General features: G+C 40.3%; 1 protein-coding gene across 1 annotated transcript in view; it reads left to right on the top strand.

The window, feature by feature from the left end:
- LOC108799202 (transducin-like enhancer protein 4) overlaps positions 1-20,123 on the top strand; it is a 182,505-nt gene that overhangs the window by 120,102 nt on the left and 42,280 nt on the right. Inside the window, exons 10-14 of the mRNA XM_018571033.1 lie at positions 11,423-11,542; positions 15,352-15,405; positions 15,554-15,706; positions 17,368-17,497; positions 19,493-19,683. Coding sequence (XP_018426535.1) covers positions 11,423-11,542; positions 15,352-15,405; positions 15,554-15,706; positions 17,368-17,497; positions 19,493-19,683 — 648 coding nt within the window. The remainder of the gene's footprint in view (positions 1-11,422; positions 11,543-15,351; positions 15,406-15,553; positions 15,707-17,367; positions 17,498-19,492; positions 19,684-20,123) is intronic.

Genomic DNA, 20,123 nt, shown 5'->3' with positions numbered 1-20,123 from the left:
GCTAATTTTCTTTAGCAATTAAAACATGACTTTTCATTATGAAGTCAAGGAAAGGGCACATCTTTCAGAGAGCATTAAAGGCTAAGCCCTTACATGCATATGCTCATATAAATGAACATAAAAAGGTTTTAAAGGTACATCTACTCGCATCTGCTCAGAGTAGATTTCAGTGCATTTAATCGCTCATATACTATGTGACTTATGTTGTTCAATACAATGGTGCAAGCAAAATGAAAAGAATAATATCCATATTAACCAGAGAGAACTCGTCTGGTTGCTTTTAGTCAAGTGAGTTCTTATTGGTTGCTATGGGTTACTGCTTTGTGCTCCTTGCGCTGATTGCCTGAAGAGCCAGCATATTCCAAAGTGGCCTTCAGTGAGGAAGTTTAGCTTTTGGCAGGATCAGACAGCAATCGCATGTTTTTGTAGGTAAATCCACAAGCTGCTAATGTTGGGGGTGAACAGTCAGTTGGACAGTTTAAACTACTAGCTATTGATTGACTACTAGCTATTCCTTAGGAATGACATGAGGTCAGTCAGATTGTGCACATACAGCTGCCTTCTCAAGTGTATGGACAGCTTTAAGCACCAGAGATCCTGAGTCCACTTCAAAGGCCATAGTTTTCTAGCTTGGTCTTTGATGTCATGCTCATCCATTAGCTCTGAAAAATGAAGGTGCGAATAATATGCCATGTTTTTGACTGCCAGGCTCACCCCTTACTGGGCCACAAACTAATTCTCCTTCGTTGCCAATTAGGACACAACACAATTTTTTTTTCCATTTCAAATAAGTTATCAGTGATAACAGATATATTCATTAAGATCTTGTGATAGGTTAACAATGTGACACACACCTCCGCTAGGGTTCTGTAACTATGATAATGGAAGTTGTAATCAAGGCAATATTCACATTCCTTGGCAATCAGTGTACATTAGGCCTTGGTTTTATATGTGCTCTGAATTAATGTGGCCTTTCACCATATGTGCTGCAGTTGTTGGTCTGACACCGTATAGCTCATTTGTTGTTGTACAGAGCCTGGGATAATAGCAGCAAAGCTGCTTCTTTAATTTCACTAAAATGCTTGAGCATATCTCATTATAGGCAGAACAAAGCTCTCATCAGAATGGCTCATAGGAGCAGTGTCAGTTTAGTGTGTTGCCACAGGGGAACAGAGTGTGTCCTGACATGTCTGGATAACATGGAAGAGCGGCTCATTGTAATGTGATAGGCTTAGCTTTGTTCGTGTTTTTGAGTGTCCTTTTGACACCGCTAATGAGTGAGAATATAAAACGATACCATATTGACAAGCTTGGTCTACTCTCCGAGTAAATTGCAAAAGTTATTTGAGACGGTTGGATAATTCCTCCCCCAGTGTTTAATTGCTGGTATGAAAATTTGTATTCATTTTGTAGGCTGCTCTGGGTCTGAAGCATAAATTGCACACACTAGACTTTTGCAATGTGCCCATCCTCCCAGCTAACACGTCTGTTGACTAAGTGGATGTTCCTGAATTACAGCCCTTCAGTCTCAGATTGCCACCCACATCTCTTATTGAAAGGGTGAAGGTTTTAGGGAGTGTTACAAGCTGCCAGTTATGGAGTGATGCAATCTCTCGTGTACATTGTATAGATTGGAAACGGCTGCCTAGGAATAATCAAGCAATTAATGTATTGTATAACAGCCTGCAGTGGGATTGCTTAACTTTTTTTTTTTCCCCTGCAGACACAGAGAAGTTGTCAGAACATAAATACAAAGTCGTTTTTCACCACAGCATGTCATAAAAATTGTTCCCTCTTCTGTAAGCCAAAATAAAAGTTTGTAATTTGCATACAAACTGAGCAGGCACTGATTGTAGTGTGTGTGTAAAATATATTTAATATTGTATTAATATATTATTTATATACATCATACAGAGGGGGAAAAAGACCTAGATGCACTTACAGGTGAAAGGAAACCACATGAAAGAGGCACTTTTAGGGACTTTTTGTTTTTGTGTGAAAAGCAATAACATTTATTCAAGGCCAACGGATCGGAAGCCGATTAATCGATTATTGAAAAAGTTGACAACTTTTTCAATAATCGATTATAATCGATTATGTTGATTAGTTGTTGCAGCCCTAATTTGTAAGCCAATGCTTTGGCGAAGTGCAGCTTTCTATTACCTTTTGTGTATATAATATGAGGTTAGCATCAAAGCACAGGTGAAGATTTCCACATACCAGTCCACAGGAAATGTCCGTCATGGTCTTTCTGACTTACTTTTTGGACCCATTCACACTTTTAACAGTTTTTGTGTGTTGCGTTAACACACATTTCATGTGTCGGTATTCATTGTCAATAGACTGCCCTAATGTAGCTAGGGGTGCAACCAACTAATAGATAATGAGAATAGTTGTCAACTATTCTCCATATCGATTGGTTGGTTCCCCTAGCTCTCTCCTCCACACTGGGAGGAGAGCACATCAAGCAGAGGGTGGGTGCAATAGCCAGCCTGCTATAGACTCTTGCCATTTGCAATGGCCAATAGCAGGCTGGCTATTGCACCAGCCCACTACCTGCTGTATTTACATTCAGCTGCCATCTGCGGAATCTTTTTGGCAGCTGTCATTCCCGGGTTGAAGCTATTCAAGCGCCATGTGCTTACAATATGCTTATTATTACCTATATAGAAGGTAGTAGTTTGCACTTCATGACTAAATACTGTTGTAAAAATGGAGGCCTGAAAGCTGTAGGAGATTTGTTTGTACGGTTTGTTCAGTCCATCCTCCGAGTCTCACTACAAGCAATAGACATACATATCGATTTGCCTCTTCGGGGAGAGATCTTCTGGTCTATGGTTAACCTTGCAATAACTGTCTCTAGTGCATCAGAGTCCTTTTTCAATACAGTGGTTTTTCTACCGGCTTCATTGTTAATCATGTCTCAATGGATGTGACCCATCTCTGTGTGTTTTATATTCTATACAGTTCTTTCCTTTTTTGTATTACAATTTCTAAAGACTTCTTTTTTTCTTTTTTTTTTTTTTAATTAGGTATAGAGGTTAAATGTACTTATTGAGCCTCATCTCTTTACATTAAACTTAATAACCCTCTTAATGTGGAAGTGCAGCTTGCATTGAAATTTCAAGTATTGATATTGCTGTCCCGTTGTGTCAAGCAAAATGTAATAATCTGTTCTCCCGGGCTTTTTCAGCATGATGGCAGTGTTAACCATGTAATGGCATAGTTCTTTAAGATCTTGTCACTTAATTGAATTAAAACTTCCACTGCTCATTTATGGGAAGTGAATTATCCATTCTTTTAAAGAGGAAGTAATTCTAAGCTTAGTCTGTCCATAAATAGTCCTAAAACCTAACCATCTTTTAAACAAGCGCCAAGTGACACCATGGTATTTGCTCCTAACTTGTATGGTGTTCCTTTTGGCATACAGTCACGCAGGTCGTGTTCCACTCTTGGCATCTGACTCTTGCTCATCATGGTGGGGACTCTGTCTTGTATTGTAAAGTTTTAGCTAGTGATGTGCAGAAGATGTGGCTAGTTATGGCCAATACAGCTATTTAATGTATATTGTGTGATCAAACTAGGCTTTGGAACCCTTTGAACTGATGTCTTTGCACTACTGCACAGAAACTTTACTGTATATGCTGGACTTCAAATTCTAACTGATTCAGTCTTCATTTAGTTTGTGTCCTAACTGTATGTATGTTTTTTTTTCTATTGAACAAATATTGATCTGTTTGACAAGCTTGGACATGTACCTCAGTTCTAGGGGTCCTTGTGCAGAGGTTCAGGTTATTAATGTGGAACTTATTCTGTGTGCAGCCATTATGTTGCTGAATTAAAGGGTCAGACACTTTAAACCAAGGGTAGCCAAACCCCCGGCCCACCAGCTGTGGCGGAACTACAAATCCCATAAGGCATTGCAAGATTCTCACAGCCACAGACATCTCTCCCAGGGATAGATGCATCATGGGATTTGTAGTTTCACCACCGCTGGAGAGCCGGAGTTTGGCTACCCCTGCTTTAAACGGATATTGCAGGATAAATAGACCATTTAAATGTTTGTTTCTTGCTTAGTTGAGGTTTCTGCCATCATAGCTGTTTTGGAAATTCAAAGGTGTCTCACTGTTGCTGTTCCTGAGTAGGGAGCATGAACATTGCCCATTACAGAGCTTTAGATGTGATGAGGCAGGGGGCAGCAGTCTTTATCTTCAGCCTAAATTATGGGCTGGTGTCCAAGTAAGGCATTTAAAAACTTGTGTTTTTTTTGCACCCTAAGTTTATCAAACGTACAAGTAGTATAAGGTACAATTCATGGGTATTTATCGGAACTACCTGCCTCATTTCAGTGAGTGCTTATTGGTAAAATATTAATGCCATAGAATCTAGTGTAGGCATAATGGTTATGTATCTCCTTTTTTTTTTCCCCTTGTGGGTAGCAGCAACCGTGCCAAGAAAAATAGATATTCATTCATAACCATTCAGAATGTAGATTATACTGTATTAGTTTTTAAAACTGAATATGCTAGGAGTTGAATGGTTTTTGTCTCATTAAATAAGGTTGATAGCCCTTTATTATGGAAGGCAAAATAGAATAACTCCTAGTAGCCTGACAAATCTTTTAGTTGTCTGACTACAATAAACTGAAACCTTATTGACCTGTTATAGGTTACTACCATTTGCATGTCACTATTGTTCCTTGCATGCCCTAATGGGCTTATCTGTGTTTTGTTTTAATCTGTATACGATACACAGGAAATATTGAAGATTAAATATTTTGGATATATTGTACAGATATTTTGGTGTTCTTTTTTCAGATTTGTTAAGCTACCTTTTTAACAATATAGATTTTCTTATTGTCTACTGTCATATTAACCTGCGATATGAAGTGTTTTGTTTATAAACTTAGCAGCTTGGTGCTGTATTGAGCACCATTCCGTGCGTCTTTTCTGTTCGCCCGAAAATGTGTTTTATTCCCCGTTACCTGAATCTATGGTTTTATGCAGTTCTCTAGAGAAAAAACATTTGTTAATCTAATGTACTGTGCATACCAATTAGTCTTGAGCTATGATTATGCTGTCTGAATGGCACCAGGCATCTTCTTTTTCCCTTACCTTCGCACTATGCCGCTTATTTGGAGATCGAGAACTGACGTTCTCTGAGATCTATTTCTCCTTGTGCTTCATAAACTCCCCAGGCTCTTCCTGACATATTTCTTCTAACTGCTCAAATCTTTTTTTGGAACTTGTGTGGAAGCGTCATCTCTTAACTCGTCATTGAATAATAGAACTTGTCCACATCAGCCATGTTCAAATGCAGGAATAACTTCCCCTGGAGATGTTGTATTGTAGCTTAAGATGGCCTTTAAACCGTTTGCGTCTGGTCTAGGGAGGCTAAACACTGGCTTGGAGCTCCTAGAAACATTTTGTTCTTAAAGTGACATTAAACCCTCAGATTTTTTAACATAAAACAATACTATAATGTGCGCCTTACTGTAATCCATGGTAGTTTCTCTTCTCTTTGCTGCTCTTCCTTTTAAATCTGTACCTGTTCTCATGCTGGGCAGAACTTCTGTGTTGCAGCAGACTGCCTTGTCTCTGAAATGGATACATGGTGTCTGTGTGAACAACCTGAGCCAGCACTACAGGAAGAGGCACTCAGCTGCAAAGGGAAGTTCTCCCCAAGCATGAGAACAGATACAGATTTAAAAGGAAGAGCAGCAAAGAGAAGGGAAAACAACCATGGATTACAGTAAGGCACACATTACAGTATTGGTTTGTTAAAAAATCTGAGGGTTTAATGTCACTTTAAAGCGAGCTCTAGGTAAAACACAAATGTTCATAATAAGCATGTAAATGAAAAGTTCCATGTCGGTGCCTTTTTTTTTTTTTTGTGTGTTTGGCTTTACTGTTAGAAGAAAAATGTTTCATTTTTTTCAAGGAGTAGGGCCTTCAGCTGAACCTGAAGCAGATATTACCAATGTCTTGCTTTTGGGGCTTCCGTTCGGTCCTCTAAACTCTTTGACTAGAAGCTGATCTTTACCTGTGTGTTTTTTGTGATATTTAGTGCAGGTACTTTATGGCATTCAAAAGAAATGCCAAGTAGTCTAAAAATCACCGGTTAATGAATGAATAAGACTGACTGTGAAGTTAAACCTTTTTAGCAGGGTCAAAACACTTAATTTAGTAGATAGGGGCATGATAGACTCTTTGAAATTTCAGTAAATAAAAGTAGACAAATAAAACGTTTGTATGCTTTCTATATAAAATGAAATGCTACCCAAATATATTTTATTCTATTTACTAAAAATTCCCCTTGTGGCAAAAGAAATTCTAAAACATGAACTATTCAACAGGAGCCCCTATATCATCTTAAGGAAGCTGCACATTGCACAGCCTGTATTCTCTGCAGATTTTATCAATATGTACCTGCGGTCCTTTTCATATATGGTCATCCAAGACCTTCCAATAGACTTTACAGGGCTGTTCACAAAAGGGTGAAGAGTTTGGAGAAGGCAGGAGAAGTGAACAATCTAGGACAACATAGCTGAACTGGAGATTTTTTCCAAATCAGCTATTTTGCCCTAGATCACTCCTCCAAACTCTTCACCCTCTTGTGAATAGCCCTGTTTGTCAAAGTCTTAGACTTTGGGAGTCCATAGAGTAATATTTGGAGGTTAAGAAAAGTGTAGACTCAATCTTTAGATATATATCTATCTCTATCTAGATATAGATATATAGATAGATATAGATCTATATCTATATAGATATAGATCTATATCTATTGGTCTATCATTGGTCTAAAGTTTTACAAAATGCTGGAGCATCACAACCCCGTGAATTACAATCTCAAGGTTTCTAAACAGAGTTAAGTAAGAGTTTGCCAACTAATCTAGTATGGGCCAAAAGACAGGAAAGGAAAACCCTGCAGAATATTATGCACCAACATATACACAAATTTTTTTACTTCTGCTACTCCATGTGAAAAAAATAAATGGATCGATCGATCGATCGATCGATAGAGATAGATAGATAGATAGATATATATCGATCGATCGATACATTTATTTTTTTCTGAAACTGTCACAGGTCGGCTCAGTAGATCGGGAAGTGAGCGAACGCATACCATCGCTCGCTCACTTCTCGATCTATCCCTGCAGAGAGCACTCACGGCTCCTTGCAGGGATTCCCCCCCTCCCCGCTCCGATCCTCCAGCACTGACTGGCGGAACGGATGGGGGAGGGGGCGGGCACAGCTGGCTCTGCCTCTGGATAGGCAGAGCCAGCTGCCAATCCCGCAGCTGGGTGGATCTCGACCGTAATGCCGGGATCCGTTCCGGCTGCGGCGTCTCAGTATACCGTGAGCTGTAGCTCGCGGTAAACTGAGCGTTGGGTCATGGGGGAACGCTAGTATGTGTCCCCCCGTTACCCTTAGGAGAACTTTTAAGCCTTCTTTTTTTTTTTTTTTGTACAGCTACATATGGAACACCAAGATCATAACTGTTTCCTATAGACACTTGAAACTTTTTTTTTTTCTCCAGTTCTACGGTATTCCTTTACACGTGTTAACATGTTCCTGTGTCATAGGGGTACCTTTTTTTTTTTTTGTTTTGTTTGTTTTTTTTTGTTCATACTTTAAATGGAAGAGCTGTTAGGCAATTTTATCAACCTATGACTTCTAAGCTCTGCATTAGTTAAGTGCTCCTTGTTTTACTTTTTTTTTTTAAACTGCATGCTCTGCTATACTTACCGGAGCGCCGAATATATTGTTTAACAAATTGGAAGTGGTCATTTTCAGCGTGTTATTTTATCATGTTAAATGGAGCATAGAGACTTCTCTCTTAACATGTCAGTTTCACAGCCTCTTCAGTGGAACAATTTGACATCTTTTTCAGTCCATTATGAATGCTCCCTGCTGAATTATGTCACCAATACTGCACTTCATTAGACTACCGAATTATTTTATCAGTGCTGCAGCTTGTAGAGAAAAAGTGACAGATCGAAACTGTTCGTTTGCCATCAGCAATAGTCCCTAAGGAGCACTGAACAGACTAACTTTACTCATGGTATCAAACCATAACCTAGATCAGTATTTACAAAAAATCATGGACAGGTGGTTGCCACCAATCCAGCTGTTGTACTTGTTGAGTTAAGCTAGGTACACACTGATTTTTCATTCAGCCTGCAAGAAAACATGACAGATTCCTCCTATCAACGCTAACAGCGTGTATGAACATATCTCCAACTGTGTATATTGTATTCTGACAACTGTGCCAGCCACTGTCCAAATTCCCGAACAGTGCTTGCAGCTGATTGGCTGCACGCACGATTAGACAATTTCCAAACGGGTCACATCAATAGCTCAACTTCCGTTTGGGGGTTAGGGCCGCCCACAGATCATGTTTCGGCTGATTTTTGCTGAATCAGCCAAAATTCGATCTACATGTACCCAGCTTTAGTTGCCTCCGCTCCATTCACTGCATTGTCTCAGTACCACATCATCTAATATGTCACCTATATACATTGTCATCATTCAATAATGATGTTTGTGGGATAAAATCTTCAGGTTTCTCAGGAACTTGACCCTGATGACTGTCACATGTGTAAGCATATTTCCCCAGGAGTTTGGGGTACCGCCAGCTGCACCCACCTCCATAGTGTGCTGTAGACAATCAGCTTTGTATCTGACCACCACTGTTTACCCTGGAGTGTAACCTACAAGTGACAGCTTATTTGTGAACATTTAATACAGATAGATATATATCCTTTTTTTTTTTTTAAGATCAGTATTTTTGATGTCCCTGGATTTGTCAAAGTTAGTGTAAATGCCACCATATTGTTCTAGTTTAGAAATACATTATAGTTCCTTCTGTGAACAGAGATGAGTACACTGATTTGGATCTGTCCTAATTCAACTGGCAGGGGGTTAGGGTGGTTAGTTCAAATCATGTCCAGTTATGGCAAGTTACCTATAGCAACCAGTCACAAATCTCTCATTTGTCAGGCTGCGTTAACCTGCAATCAGCTGATTAAATCGGTTTGTTTTGCACTAGCTGAATGAATAGGGCTAATCACACGTCCTAGTGAGAGGAGACAAGTAAATGAATTGCAGTGGATTGAGATTTCACTTGCATTACTCCAGTTTGTTTGCTTGAAGATTGGAGGCAGAGCAGATCTTTAAAAGTTCACCCCATTTACTAGTGCCAAGACTTGGGGTATTATGCTTGCTTGTTCATTCCTTTTAGAGGAAGTTATAATACATTATTACCATTAAAAAAAAAAAACATTTTTGGCTATACTTCTCTTTACGATCACAGATTTTTATTTGCTAATGTACTCCTGTGAATGAAAGTCACTCCATAGCAGGCTTATACCTGCTTTATGCTGACGGCCCAGCCGCAACACAGTAGACCAAATTCTGCCAATATTGTCAGGATTCATCCGGCTGCCTGAGCTGGTTGGAACTACAGGCAAAGGAGGGAGAGAGCAGAACCAGCTGTCAATCTGGGAATACCTGTGGGGAGGGGGCAGTGACTGGGACCTGAGTGATCAGCGATCACTTGATTGGTCAGCTTTCAGTCTTCGAGGCGGTGTGTCTACTTTTCTTTTTCTCTGTCCCCATACATCTCCTTTAAGAGAAGTAGGGAGTTCTGGAATTAATCATTTTTGCCTACTTAAAAGAGAACTATGACCAAACCTTTTTTTGCCATAGTTCACTCTAGGGTGGCTGGAGGACATTTACTAACAATAGCGAGTTATTGCCTGCTATATGCTGACAGCACAGAGCTATGCTGCAGCCGGAAAGGATCCAGACTGTTGTCGATCCACCATGCTTCCTTTTTGACAGCTGGCTCTGCCTCAGCCAGCTGTGCCCACCCCCTCCCCATCTGTCCCGCCAGTCAATGCTGGAGGAATGGAGAAGGGAGGGGGGAATCCCTGCATGGAGCGGTGACTGACGGCAACTGTTCTCTGCAGGGAGACGCCTCAGTGATATGTGATGGATCAGTTCTCGATCTATAGAGCCGATGTGTGATGGCTACAGTTTCACATGCCGGCTCTAACTATTGGGGTGCATGTATTTCCCTCTCCCCATAATTCTCATTTAAAGCTGAACTCTGGACAAACACTACATTTGCAGTTAGTGATAATACATCTAATGTAAACCGTCTCATCCACTGAAGAATTCTGTCCAGCCACTTTGCTGATGCATACTCCTCTGGCAGAACTAAGCAGCAAAACTACTTTGCTCTTTCCACCTGTTAGAATGCTTTTGACAGCACATGTGCGTGCAGGAAAGCCTGATTGGAGGAAAGCCTGATTGGCTCCTAGTGCTGACCCTTCCTCATATCCATGTGTGTGTGTATGTCTGTATATATAAAAAATATATTTTGTATATGTTCTCTGTGCTTGCATGGGTTTCCTCCCACACTACGTGCTGGAAGTTTAATTGGCTCCTGTCTAAATATGCCTTGTGTGTATGCATGTGAGATAAGGGACCTTAAACTGTAAACTCCTTATGTGAAGGGACTCATGCAACTATATAAAGTGCTGCATACATTGTTGGCACTATACAAGTGCCAATAATAAATATTGGTAATAAATTAGTATTTTTCTCCGCACCGAGTTTAAAATAAAATCTCAGACTCTGAGGCCTCATTCACACTGCGTTAACTCAGGCCGTACAGGCGTGTACAACGGTCAGACGTGTATCGGGCCATTCCTAGTAGAGACTGGTGCTGCAAGTGATTGCACGCAGCAGCCTGTTCTTCCCTATGGGAGGGCACGGCAGTACGCTGTCATACGCACACCTGAACTGCACATCTGTGCGGGTCGGATGTCTGGGCTCGGACGCAGACGGGATCCATCCGGTTTGCGTCCCAGTATGGACACCCAGACCCGTACGGATGTGCAGTTCCGGTGTGCGTACCGTGGCGTCCTCCCATAGGGAAGAACAGGCTGCCACATGCAGCACCTGTCCCTCACAGGAACGGCACAATACAGGCGTGCACGCTGCACGGATGTGTGCGACCCGAGTTGACGCAGTGTGAATGAGGCCTAAGTGAGAGGTATAAACTATGCCATCACCACCCATTTTTCCATATTGTTTGCTTTTTGTGTAAATGTTAAACATGAATAATTTTTGTGCTTGTAATAACAAGGACCTTCAAATGGTCACACCTTATTATGTTGCAGCGTATTCTCCCATATGTAATTGTTCTTGTATGATGTTGTGCTTTGTAAACACAGCACCTGTCAGGTTTCTCCAGTGTCATTTTGGCAGCATTAGTAAGGTTAATGAGCAGTGACTTCAGAATTGAAATCTGACCTCTGATGTCTTAGGGTTTGACATATTCATGAATGAGCAGTTTTAACTTCCTTGCTTTTAGCCTTTTTAATAAATTTGGGTGCACCTTTTTCTTTCAGAGCTCCTCTGTGTCACCATCTGCAAGTTTCAGAGCAGCAGAGAAGCACAGAAATTCAGCAGACTATTCTTCAGATAGCAAAAAGCAAAAGACTGAAGAAAAAGAGATAGCGGCTCGTTACGTAAGTACACGATGACATGTGACGTTTCCGTATTCATGGTAACAGAAGTATAAAGTAAAGTAACCTCACACCTATTACTGTAATCCTGTGTTAGATTTCTGTATTTGTTACCTTTTGTGTACTATATTTAAGGTTCCTGGTTGAACGTGACTAGTGACCATACATCTTATCTCTGAGAAGCAAATATGCTTTAAGGATCATAAAGAAGCATAAATATTTCCTAAGGGTGTATTTGGTTAGACTAGATGTAGTCAAGTGTTTGCTTAGCTAGATGTTCGTAAAGTTCATGTGGGTTAGCTGTTTACTTTGTCATCAGTATGATGTGTGGAACATTTGTTACCTTGAACGCTATTTTCAACTACAAGATTTCCTTACGTCACGTGAGCTGACAGAAGTATGCGGTTTATTAACTGTTTTTGAATTTATCTAATGAGTATGTATTGTCTAGTACAGGGTTAGGCAACCTTGGCACTCCAGCTGCTCTGAAACCACAAATCTGATCATGCCTCTGGGAGCCATGCCTGTTGTTGTCAGTCTTGCAGAGCCTTATGGGACTTGTAGTTCTACAACAGCTGGAGTGTCGAGGTTGCCTACCCCCAGATATAGCAACAGTTGTATGCAATGCAGGCTTTAACCCCTTCATGACTGAGCTTTTTTCCAGTTTCTGTTCGTTAATGACTGACGCACTTTTTAAAAAATTTTTTTTTTGGAAGGACTGATAGGCGCACATATGTGATAAAAAATATATAGCCCTAATGCCTCAGTATGAATAACCTATAAAAACAAAAAACCTAAATAAAACACTTTTTCCCCAGTTTTGATTATAAATATTTTTTTTAGAAAAATAACACAGCTAAAAAAAAAAGCATCACAATTAATGTATTTGTCCTTTATTTGGAAACACCTCACATCCCTAGGATTTCAGACATTTTCTGTATTTTTCGGCCTAAAACTAAACGATAACTTTTTTCTCTAAAAAGTAATAGTGGTTAGGCTAGGTGGTCTACAATGTCACTGTCATTAAGTGTAACGAACTGTCACACTTAGGGACAGCGACATACTTTGAACAACGCCGTCATGAGGGGAGGGGGTTAAATAAAAAAAAACTGCTTGATGATTTAATACATTTTTAAAATTTTTGGTTATTAAGCTGCTCCAAACTTAGGAACAGCCAATAATAAACTTTGTGACTGATCCCACATCACTAAAGGCTTCTGATCGTTCCCAGACAATCAGAAGCCTTGAAACATTGTTTCAGCATAGAAAGATATTGTTACATTCTTCAGCACAGAAATATGTAACAAAACATCCTGTACACATCGGGAGGTCCTGATCTCTACAGAGCTGCCAAAACAAATAGCAGAGCGGTGTGCACACCGTTCTGCTATTTTAGCTGTCAGATACCGAAACTCTGATAGCGATCCAGTATTTGTAACCGCTTTATGTTTCATTAATGGATGCCTCATTACTGAGGCATCTATTAATGAATGGTAACTGCTGATTTTCAGCGGTTACCGGCATTTCAAAGCCCTGAATAGCTGCTCATGGACAGTGTATGCGAGCAGTCATTTGGGCACTTCACAATGGAGATGTAGAGTGTATGTCTCCAGTCGTGAAGGGTTTAAAAATATGAAAGATTTAGCTGGTTTTAGGGGCCATACATAGGAAACTGAGGCTCTAAATGTGTTTTTAACCCCAAGCGCAAAACGCATGCAAGCGTTCTTCACGTGACTCTGCACTTTGTCAAAATTAATGCATTTGTTGCTGCATCCACCAGAAAGAAAAGTTGAAGTGATCCTTGCATAGAACTGCATGTCTCATTTTGTCTGGTCTGGAATGCACTAGAACTGCAGGCAGGTTTGCACCATTTTCCAGAACAGCTCTGGTCTGGGAAAATGGGTTGAATCTGCCCTTAAAATTCTGAGGATGCTGCAATTTTGTATTTGGCCTTTTGGTTGAACTCCATGTAAATGTATAATCCAGAGAAATAGACAGCTAATTCTTATATGCAAATCAAAACTATTCCAGCAAAAGTTTTTAGCCTGGCGTCCCCTTTGGACTTACAACGCACTATCCTTTTATAGTGATTAGTTGTGTCACTGACCAATAGGTTTAGAAGGTGGAAGAGTTGGGGTCTAGCAAACATTTTTATGAAAAGTTAGGATTTGCAATGCTAATGCTAATCATTTTGACATCAAGGTAACTTCTGCTTCTGCTTTTTTTTGTCATGTGTTTAGTTTGAATTGCCCAGGTTTGTGGGAGGTTTAATTAAATGCCTGGGATAATAAGTCTGTAGCCACAGGTGCAGGATGCACTTCCAAGTCCTCTGCTTATGTATTTTAGATCTTGTGCTCCAGCAATATGTAATTATACTTGGTTGTTATTCCAGTGTAAGCAATGTTTAAAGTGTAGAAATTCTGTTTGGTATACCTGTAAGCAGTCCAGCTTTCCAAATACTTGGAGAGCATGTGACACCCAGTGAATTATGCAACAATATTCTTGCTTAAAGTGGACCTTAACCCCCTTTCACTTAAAATCACACCAGCATGCTGCTCTGCATGCTGATTTAAAGTCCTGTTACATGTATTTAAACAAACATGTTTTTAATTTACTTACAAATAGAGTCCATCTACTTCCTGGTCCACTTCTGGCCCAAATTATGTAATCCTGCCCAAGCGTTGCATCCTGGGAAGGTTACATCAGCAGAGCATTACTGGAAAATCTCATCTGTGATCTCAGGGAAAGGCATTTTCCTCCCCTGAGATGATGTGCTTGGTCACATGTCCTAGTCATGTGTGTCAGAGTCCCAGGAAGTAAAGGGAGATGGATTAATCTGCCCTTAGTGAGAATGGTCACTGTAAGAAGACTGGGGGAAGAAAAGAGAAATAAGGTATGCAAAACATGCAAAGCTTGCAATTATCTAGAAGTATGTGTTTGTAGATTTGTATTTACTAAACATTTCTAAAGGTGTATTTGCTATTTTAAAGATATGAGTAAAGTTCCTCTTTAAGTAGTTGCCCTAAGGTTTGGGCCAGCCTTTAAGCAATCGAATGTTTTCCCAGTCATATGAGACCTTTGTGATTGGAGTGTAAAATTGTAACTGTAGTAGTTGTCAACATAAGGCATCCATGAATTGCTTTTTGTGCTTGATCTACTCATCCATGTATTGCTTTTTGTGCTTGATCTAGTTACAAAGATCAAAATAATCCTGCTCAGAAAGTGATTGTTACATCTTAAAGTGACACTAAACTCAGAAGTTACATCTTAAAAATACATTAAAGTTTCTTAACGATTACCAAAATACATCTTATTTGTGTATCACTCAGCTGTAGATCCTCAATTCATATCTGATTTTGTCCCGACACTGTCCTTCCTTCTGGAGGGTGACTACTTATGTTCCCCATGGTCCCTGTGTGTGTTGTAAAGTAGCCACCGCTCCAAACTCACTCCCGGGATGCACTATAATCTTAATAAAAATGAGCAACCTAAATGTGGGATCGTAGTCCATCATGGGAGCTTGGATATCTGGCTACTTTACGAAAGTAGGAAAGGACGGTGTCGGCATGAATTCAGAGATGATTTTGAGGATCTGCAGCTGAGTGATACACAAACAACATAAATTTTTTGTTATTAGTTAATGCATTTTTAAGGTTCATCTCCTGAGTTTAGTGTCACTTTTGAGAGTGATTACTTTTTCAGTGTAGAGTTATTACATTGTGCTATTCAGCTGCTAAAATATTGCATACATTTTGAGCAGCCTCACCCTTTGTAACTGCTGCATTACAAGAAGTCTTTTCTTCTCCATACAGGACAGTGATGGTGAAAAGAGTGATGACAACCTTGTGGTGGATGTTTCCAATGAGGTGTGTATTCTGCTTCAGTTTTCTTTGTGTATATATGTAAGAGTTTGTTCATTGCCATTCGTGCGCATAGAGCAATTACACAGACCTTTAACTCATAGCATAAAAACTCCTGTTCTTCCTTTTTTTTTTTTTTTTACACACGATAAAGGACCCCTCTTCTCCAAGAGGGAGCCCAGCACATTCTCCTAGAGAAAATGGTTTGGATAAGGCCCGACTTTTAAAGAAAGATCCTCCAATCAGTCCAGCATCCATTGCATCCTCAAGCAGTACTCCATCATCAAAGTCTAAAGAACTCAGCCTGGTAAGCCAAAATATCAAGATATATGCACATCTATTTGAAGCCTGTCTGATGCATGTTATGTTGGCATTTGTGTCTTGAGACATGCCAAACCAAGAAAATATGTAAACATTTATGTTTTTGTATTTTGTTAAAGGTAACTTTACTTAAAGTATATGCAAACCCTTACAATTAACTTCTGTTTTGGTGTGGTACAAGGACGCATGCACTCAGAACCTCTAATTTTGGTGCAGTGGACAAGTCCCAGGATTTACATACATACCCGTACACCTGTGTCTTTTTAGCTAGTCTGCCATTGATTGTGTTACAGGCTGGCCCCATGCAGCTATACGTTGCAGCTATCACTCCCAGCAAGAGTATTACACGAGGATTGTACTGTGCAATGTGCGGTCTGCCAATGAAACTGTTATGCCATTTCTGTTCGATAAGTGAAAAAGAGAACCAGTTGACCATGCCTGAAGATCAATAGCCCCACATTAAAGGAGAACTATGAGATTTCCACTCACCTCATAGTTCTAGCCGACCTGTGACAATGAGACTGTCACAAGTGGGCTAAGTAGATCGGGAGGTGAGCGAACACATGCAGGTGTTCGCTGACTTCTCGATCCTGTCACGGCTCTCTGCCGTGACAGGGGAGGGGCTGGATTATCCCCTCCCCGCTACGATCCGCCAGCGCTGGCTGTCGGAACGGACGGGGGAGGGGGCGGGTACAGCTAGCTCTGCCTCTAGATAGGCAGGGCCAGCTGTCACTCACGCAGCTGGGCGGATGTTACTTCTGTGGACTACAGAACACCTCTATCTTTGTTATGGGAAGAGGGATGTGTTCCATAGTTCAAACGCACTTCCTGCATTGGGGTGACAGTGCTGCTCCCTCCATAGAGAAGGTGCTGTGAGTGTTGTCACCATAATATAGGAAGTATGTTACGGACAGGATCAACCGATGAAAATAGAAAACGAATGCAGCCACCACATCTAGGGACTGTTAAGCTGAAATAGATTACATTTTTGGCCTTGTGTTCAGACTCTAAGGGGTGAAACAAGCTGTTTGTTGTCATAAAAGTGGGCTTTGCAGCGACTTGTTCTTAGTGTTCTATGTTTTCATTTTAAGAAAAGTATAAAATCTCTAATAGTTTTTAGGTACACGGAAAACCCTGTATGTTTTGATATAATTTAAGCTGTAAAGAAATAAATGGAACTTTGAAAGCTGGAATATATGTTCTCTTTAAACACTGTAGTATGCCGTGTTCTCCTGCGTATCTTATTGCTTACAGGTGTGTTTCCATTCATGCTGCTCTAGTTACACAGGTCTGCTGTACACTCCTGTGTTATGAATAGATACTTGAAAGATATGACTGTGAAAGCACATATGTTATGACTCTTCCGTTAGGGATGTTGACTTTAGCAGGGTGAGTATTTGAGGTTTGCTGTAGAGTAAACCATAGAGTCAATAAGTTGTTTACTTTTGGGAAGATTCAAGTCATTTAGCACGTTGTATCTTTTGGTTCAGCTGGAGATTCTTTTTGCTGGTGCCTGTGTGGAGCTGATGTAACTCTTACATGGTTTTTATTATGGAAAGACAAGTATGTTTGCAGACAGGAATTTGGATTAAATGATTGATCTATTTTCTCCTTTTCTTTTTTCCCCTTTCATTCACCTCCTGGAAGAATGAGAAATCCACAACTCCAGTTTCTAAATCTAACACACCCACTCCGCGAAGCGATGCGCCCACCCCTGGCAGCAATTCGACTGGACTGCGGCCTGTTCCTGGCAAGCCACAAGGAGTCGATCCATTAAGTAAGATGCATCATATTTAACACTTGCTTTATCAAAGTGAACTTAAAGGGAAATTCCATCTTTTGCAAAAAAGTATACTTCATTAAAGAAAAAATGTGCATTTTTTCTTTTGCGTAGGAGCCAGTAAAGCATTGCAACCGCAATCAGTAGACCGCAGGTGCAATGCTTTTGCAGTCTGTTGCTCCCATCCATGTCCGTGCCGAGGGACAGACATTCAGTAAGATGGACGGGTGGAAATGTCAACAGACCTTCAAGTGGGATGACATCACTTGTATTCTATTGAGACCTGCAAGTCCCTCTGCCACAGTGGTTGGTGGGACTTGTGAAAAGATCTGTGAATAGATGGTGTGGCTTTACTTTGCATAGTGAAAGATATGCTGCAAATCCTTTTTCGAATGTTTTGTTTTTAAGTTGTTTGGAAATAATTGGAATGAGGTTTTAGCTAAAGCTCTATTTACATCATTGCGTTGCCTTTTATGCACACATTCCCATCCATGTTACGGCAGCTCACGGCACCACTTGCAATGGTACAATGCAGCTCTATTCATTCTGAAAGGCACCCCAACGCACCGTTACGATGCAGGTCTGTTGAGATGCATTGCCAGCCCATTCCTTTTGAATGGGTTGCCTAACGCACACGCTAATGCATGGTGCATGCTATAGTTTAAAAGATTCATAATACGTTTTTGCATAAAAGAAACCTGTAGTAAGATAATTAGAGGCCATCATTGCTGATCTCTTCCTGTGGAAATGTTTATTGCCTGGCCTGTTGACCGATCTAATGGATTCAGTACTTCAATTCACTGACCGAGAACAAGTACACAGATCTTAAGTTGTGTCTTTGCTCTGGCTTTTTTCCATATGCTTGCTCTGGGTTTATGACTCAAAATAATGAAGTCAGAGAAAGCCAGGCAACCAGCATTTTTTTTAAAGGATTCAGGACTTGAAGCATGTAGATTTCATGCCAGTTTTCTAACAGCAGCTGACTGTTGCAATTGCTTTGTTGCCAACAGGCCTTTTACATTTATGGGAAAGGTACACAAGCAGTGAGAGATCTTCCTGCTGGAGTTCCTGGCCCCCACCACTCACTTATTCTGCTGCACTGTCTGTAATGTAAAATAAAAGAAAGGCTAGTCAGATAATAGCCACAGCAGGTGGGTGGAGCTGGGATCTCGGTTGCAAAGTAATGCTGCCAGAAACCTTTACAGTGATATATGGATATATTATACATTTTTGTGTACTGGTAACATAGCTGTGTAAACGCAAGTAAATATTTAAAGCTGAATTTTTTGATTTTTTTTTTTTATGCTTCCCCAGGAACTTAAATTACCACCCATGAGATGTGTCCCATGTCTTGGTGGCTGCTGCTTATTGTAGAAATTCTCCCATGGGTGACGGGATACCTCCTGCAATGCTCATCTTCTGTTGATGCGGTGGCTAACAGCAACCGCTGCCATTGTGCGAATGCACCTTTTTCAGCCCCCCCTCACACTGGAAGGGGCTGCTGTTAACCTCAACATCAGCAGAAGGTCAGCATTGTACAGGGTCCCGGGCGGCACTCATTCTACCATAAGTGGAATCCATCAAGACATGGTGCACATCTCATTGATGGTAAGTTATGTTCCTAGGGCTGCATAACACAACAAAAATGACAAAAAATTAAGCTTTAAAGTGTGTGTAAACCTTACAGAGGAACTTTACACTTATCTTAAAATGACTACAAAAATGCACCTTTTAGAAATGTTTAGTAATGACAATCGAAAAACAAATATTTATAGATAATTGCTATATATATATATGTGTATGTATGTATGTATGTATGTATGTATGTATGTGTGTGTGTATATATATATATATATATATATATGTGTGTATGTATATATATATATATATATATGTATATTACACATTTTAGCTTCAAAGAATTTGGTCTAGGGTCTAAAAAAAAAAATCTTAATCTGAAAAACTATATCTCTTGTATTTTGTTTATTGCAGCTGGCCTCAGGGCCCCCATGGCAGTCCCATGTCCTTATCCAACACCATTTGGATTAGTGCCACATTCTGGCATGAACGGGGAGCTGACGAGTCCAGGAGCAGCGTACGCCAGTCTTCACAACATCTCCCCACAGATGAGTGCAGCAGCTGCAGCCGCTGCCGCAGCCGCAGCCTATGGACGATCCCCAGTGGTAAGAGCCCTGTATGCTAATAGTATCCATGCTGCTTCCTATAACGTGCAATTAGGAAGTCTTTGAGACTATAATGCTTAAGTGCAAACCATGTTGAGCAAATAATTATATATACAAATACAACATATACTGTAAAATTCAGTAGTTTATAGCTAAATCATTTTTCTTTATGTGAACACCAACCATCGGAGTATGGTTACAGCAGGGAATTGCGCCTTAGATCATACAAATACTTACCCCTGACCCCCACCCCAGCCCTTTAGTCCTTCATTCTATGTGCTCTTGCACAAATACAATATGCTTTACCTGACTTAACCCATTTAAACAAGTTACCTTTTCATTTTCAAGGACAAGTAACCTTAAAAATGAAGAAAATTATTCTTGCTTGGTATCTTTCAAATTCCTCAGTAAAGCAAGCACAGATGAAATATTTGTGTGTT

The sequence above is a fragment of the Nanorana parkeri genome, unplaced genomic scaffold, assembly GCF_000935625.1.
Source record: "Nanorana parkeri isolate BGI_ZX_2015 unplaced genomic scaffold, ASM93562v1 scaffold1656, whole genome shotgun sequence".
Lineage (NCBI taxonomy): Eukaryota > Metazoa > Chordata > Amphibia > Anura > Dicroglossidae > Nanorana > Nanorana parkeri.
The sequence above is the reverse complement of the archived record's forward strand: the minus strand, read 5'-3'. Positions and strand labels throughout refer to the sequence as shown.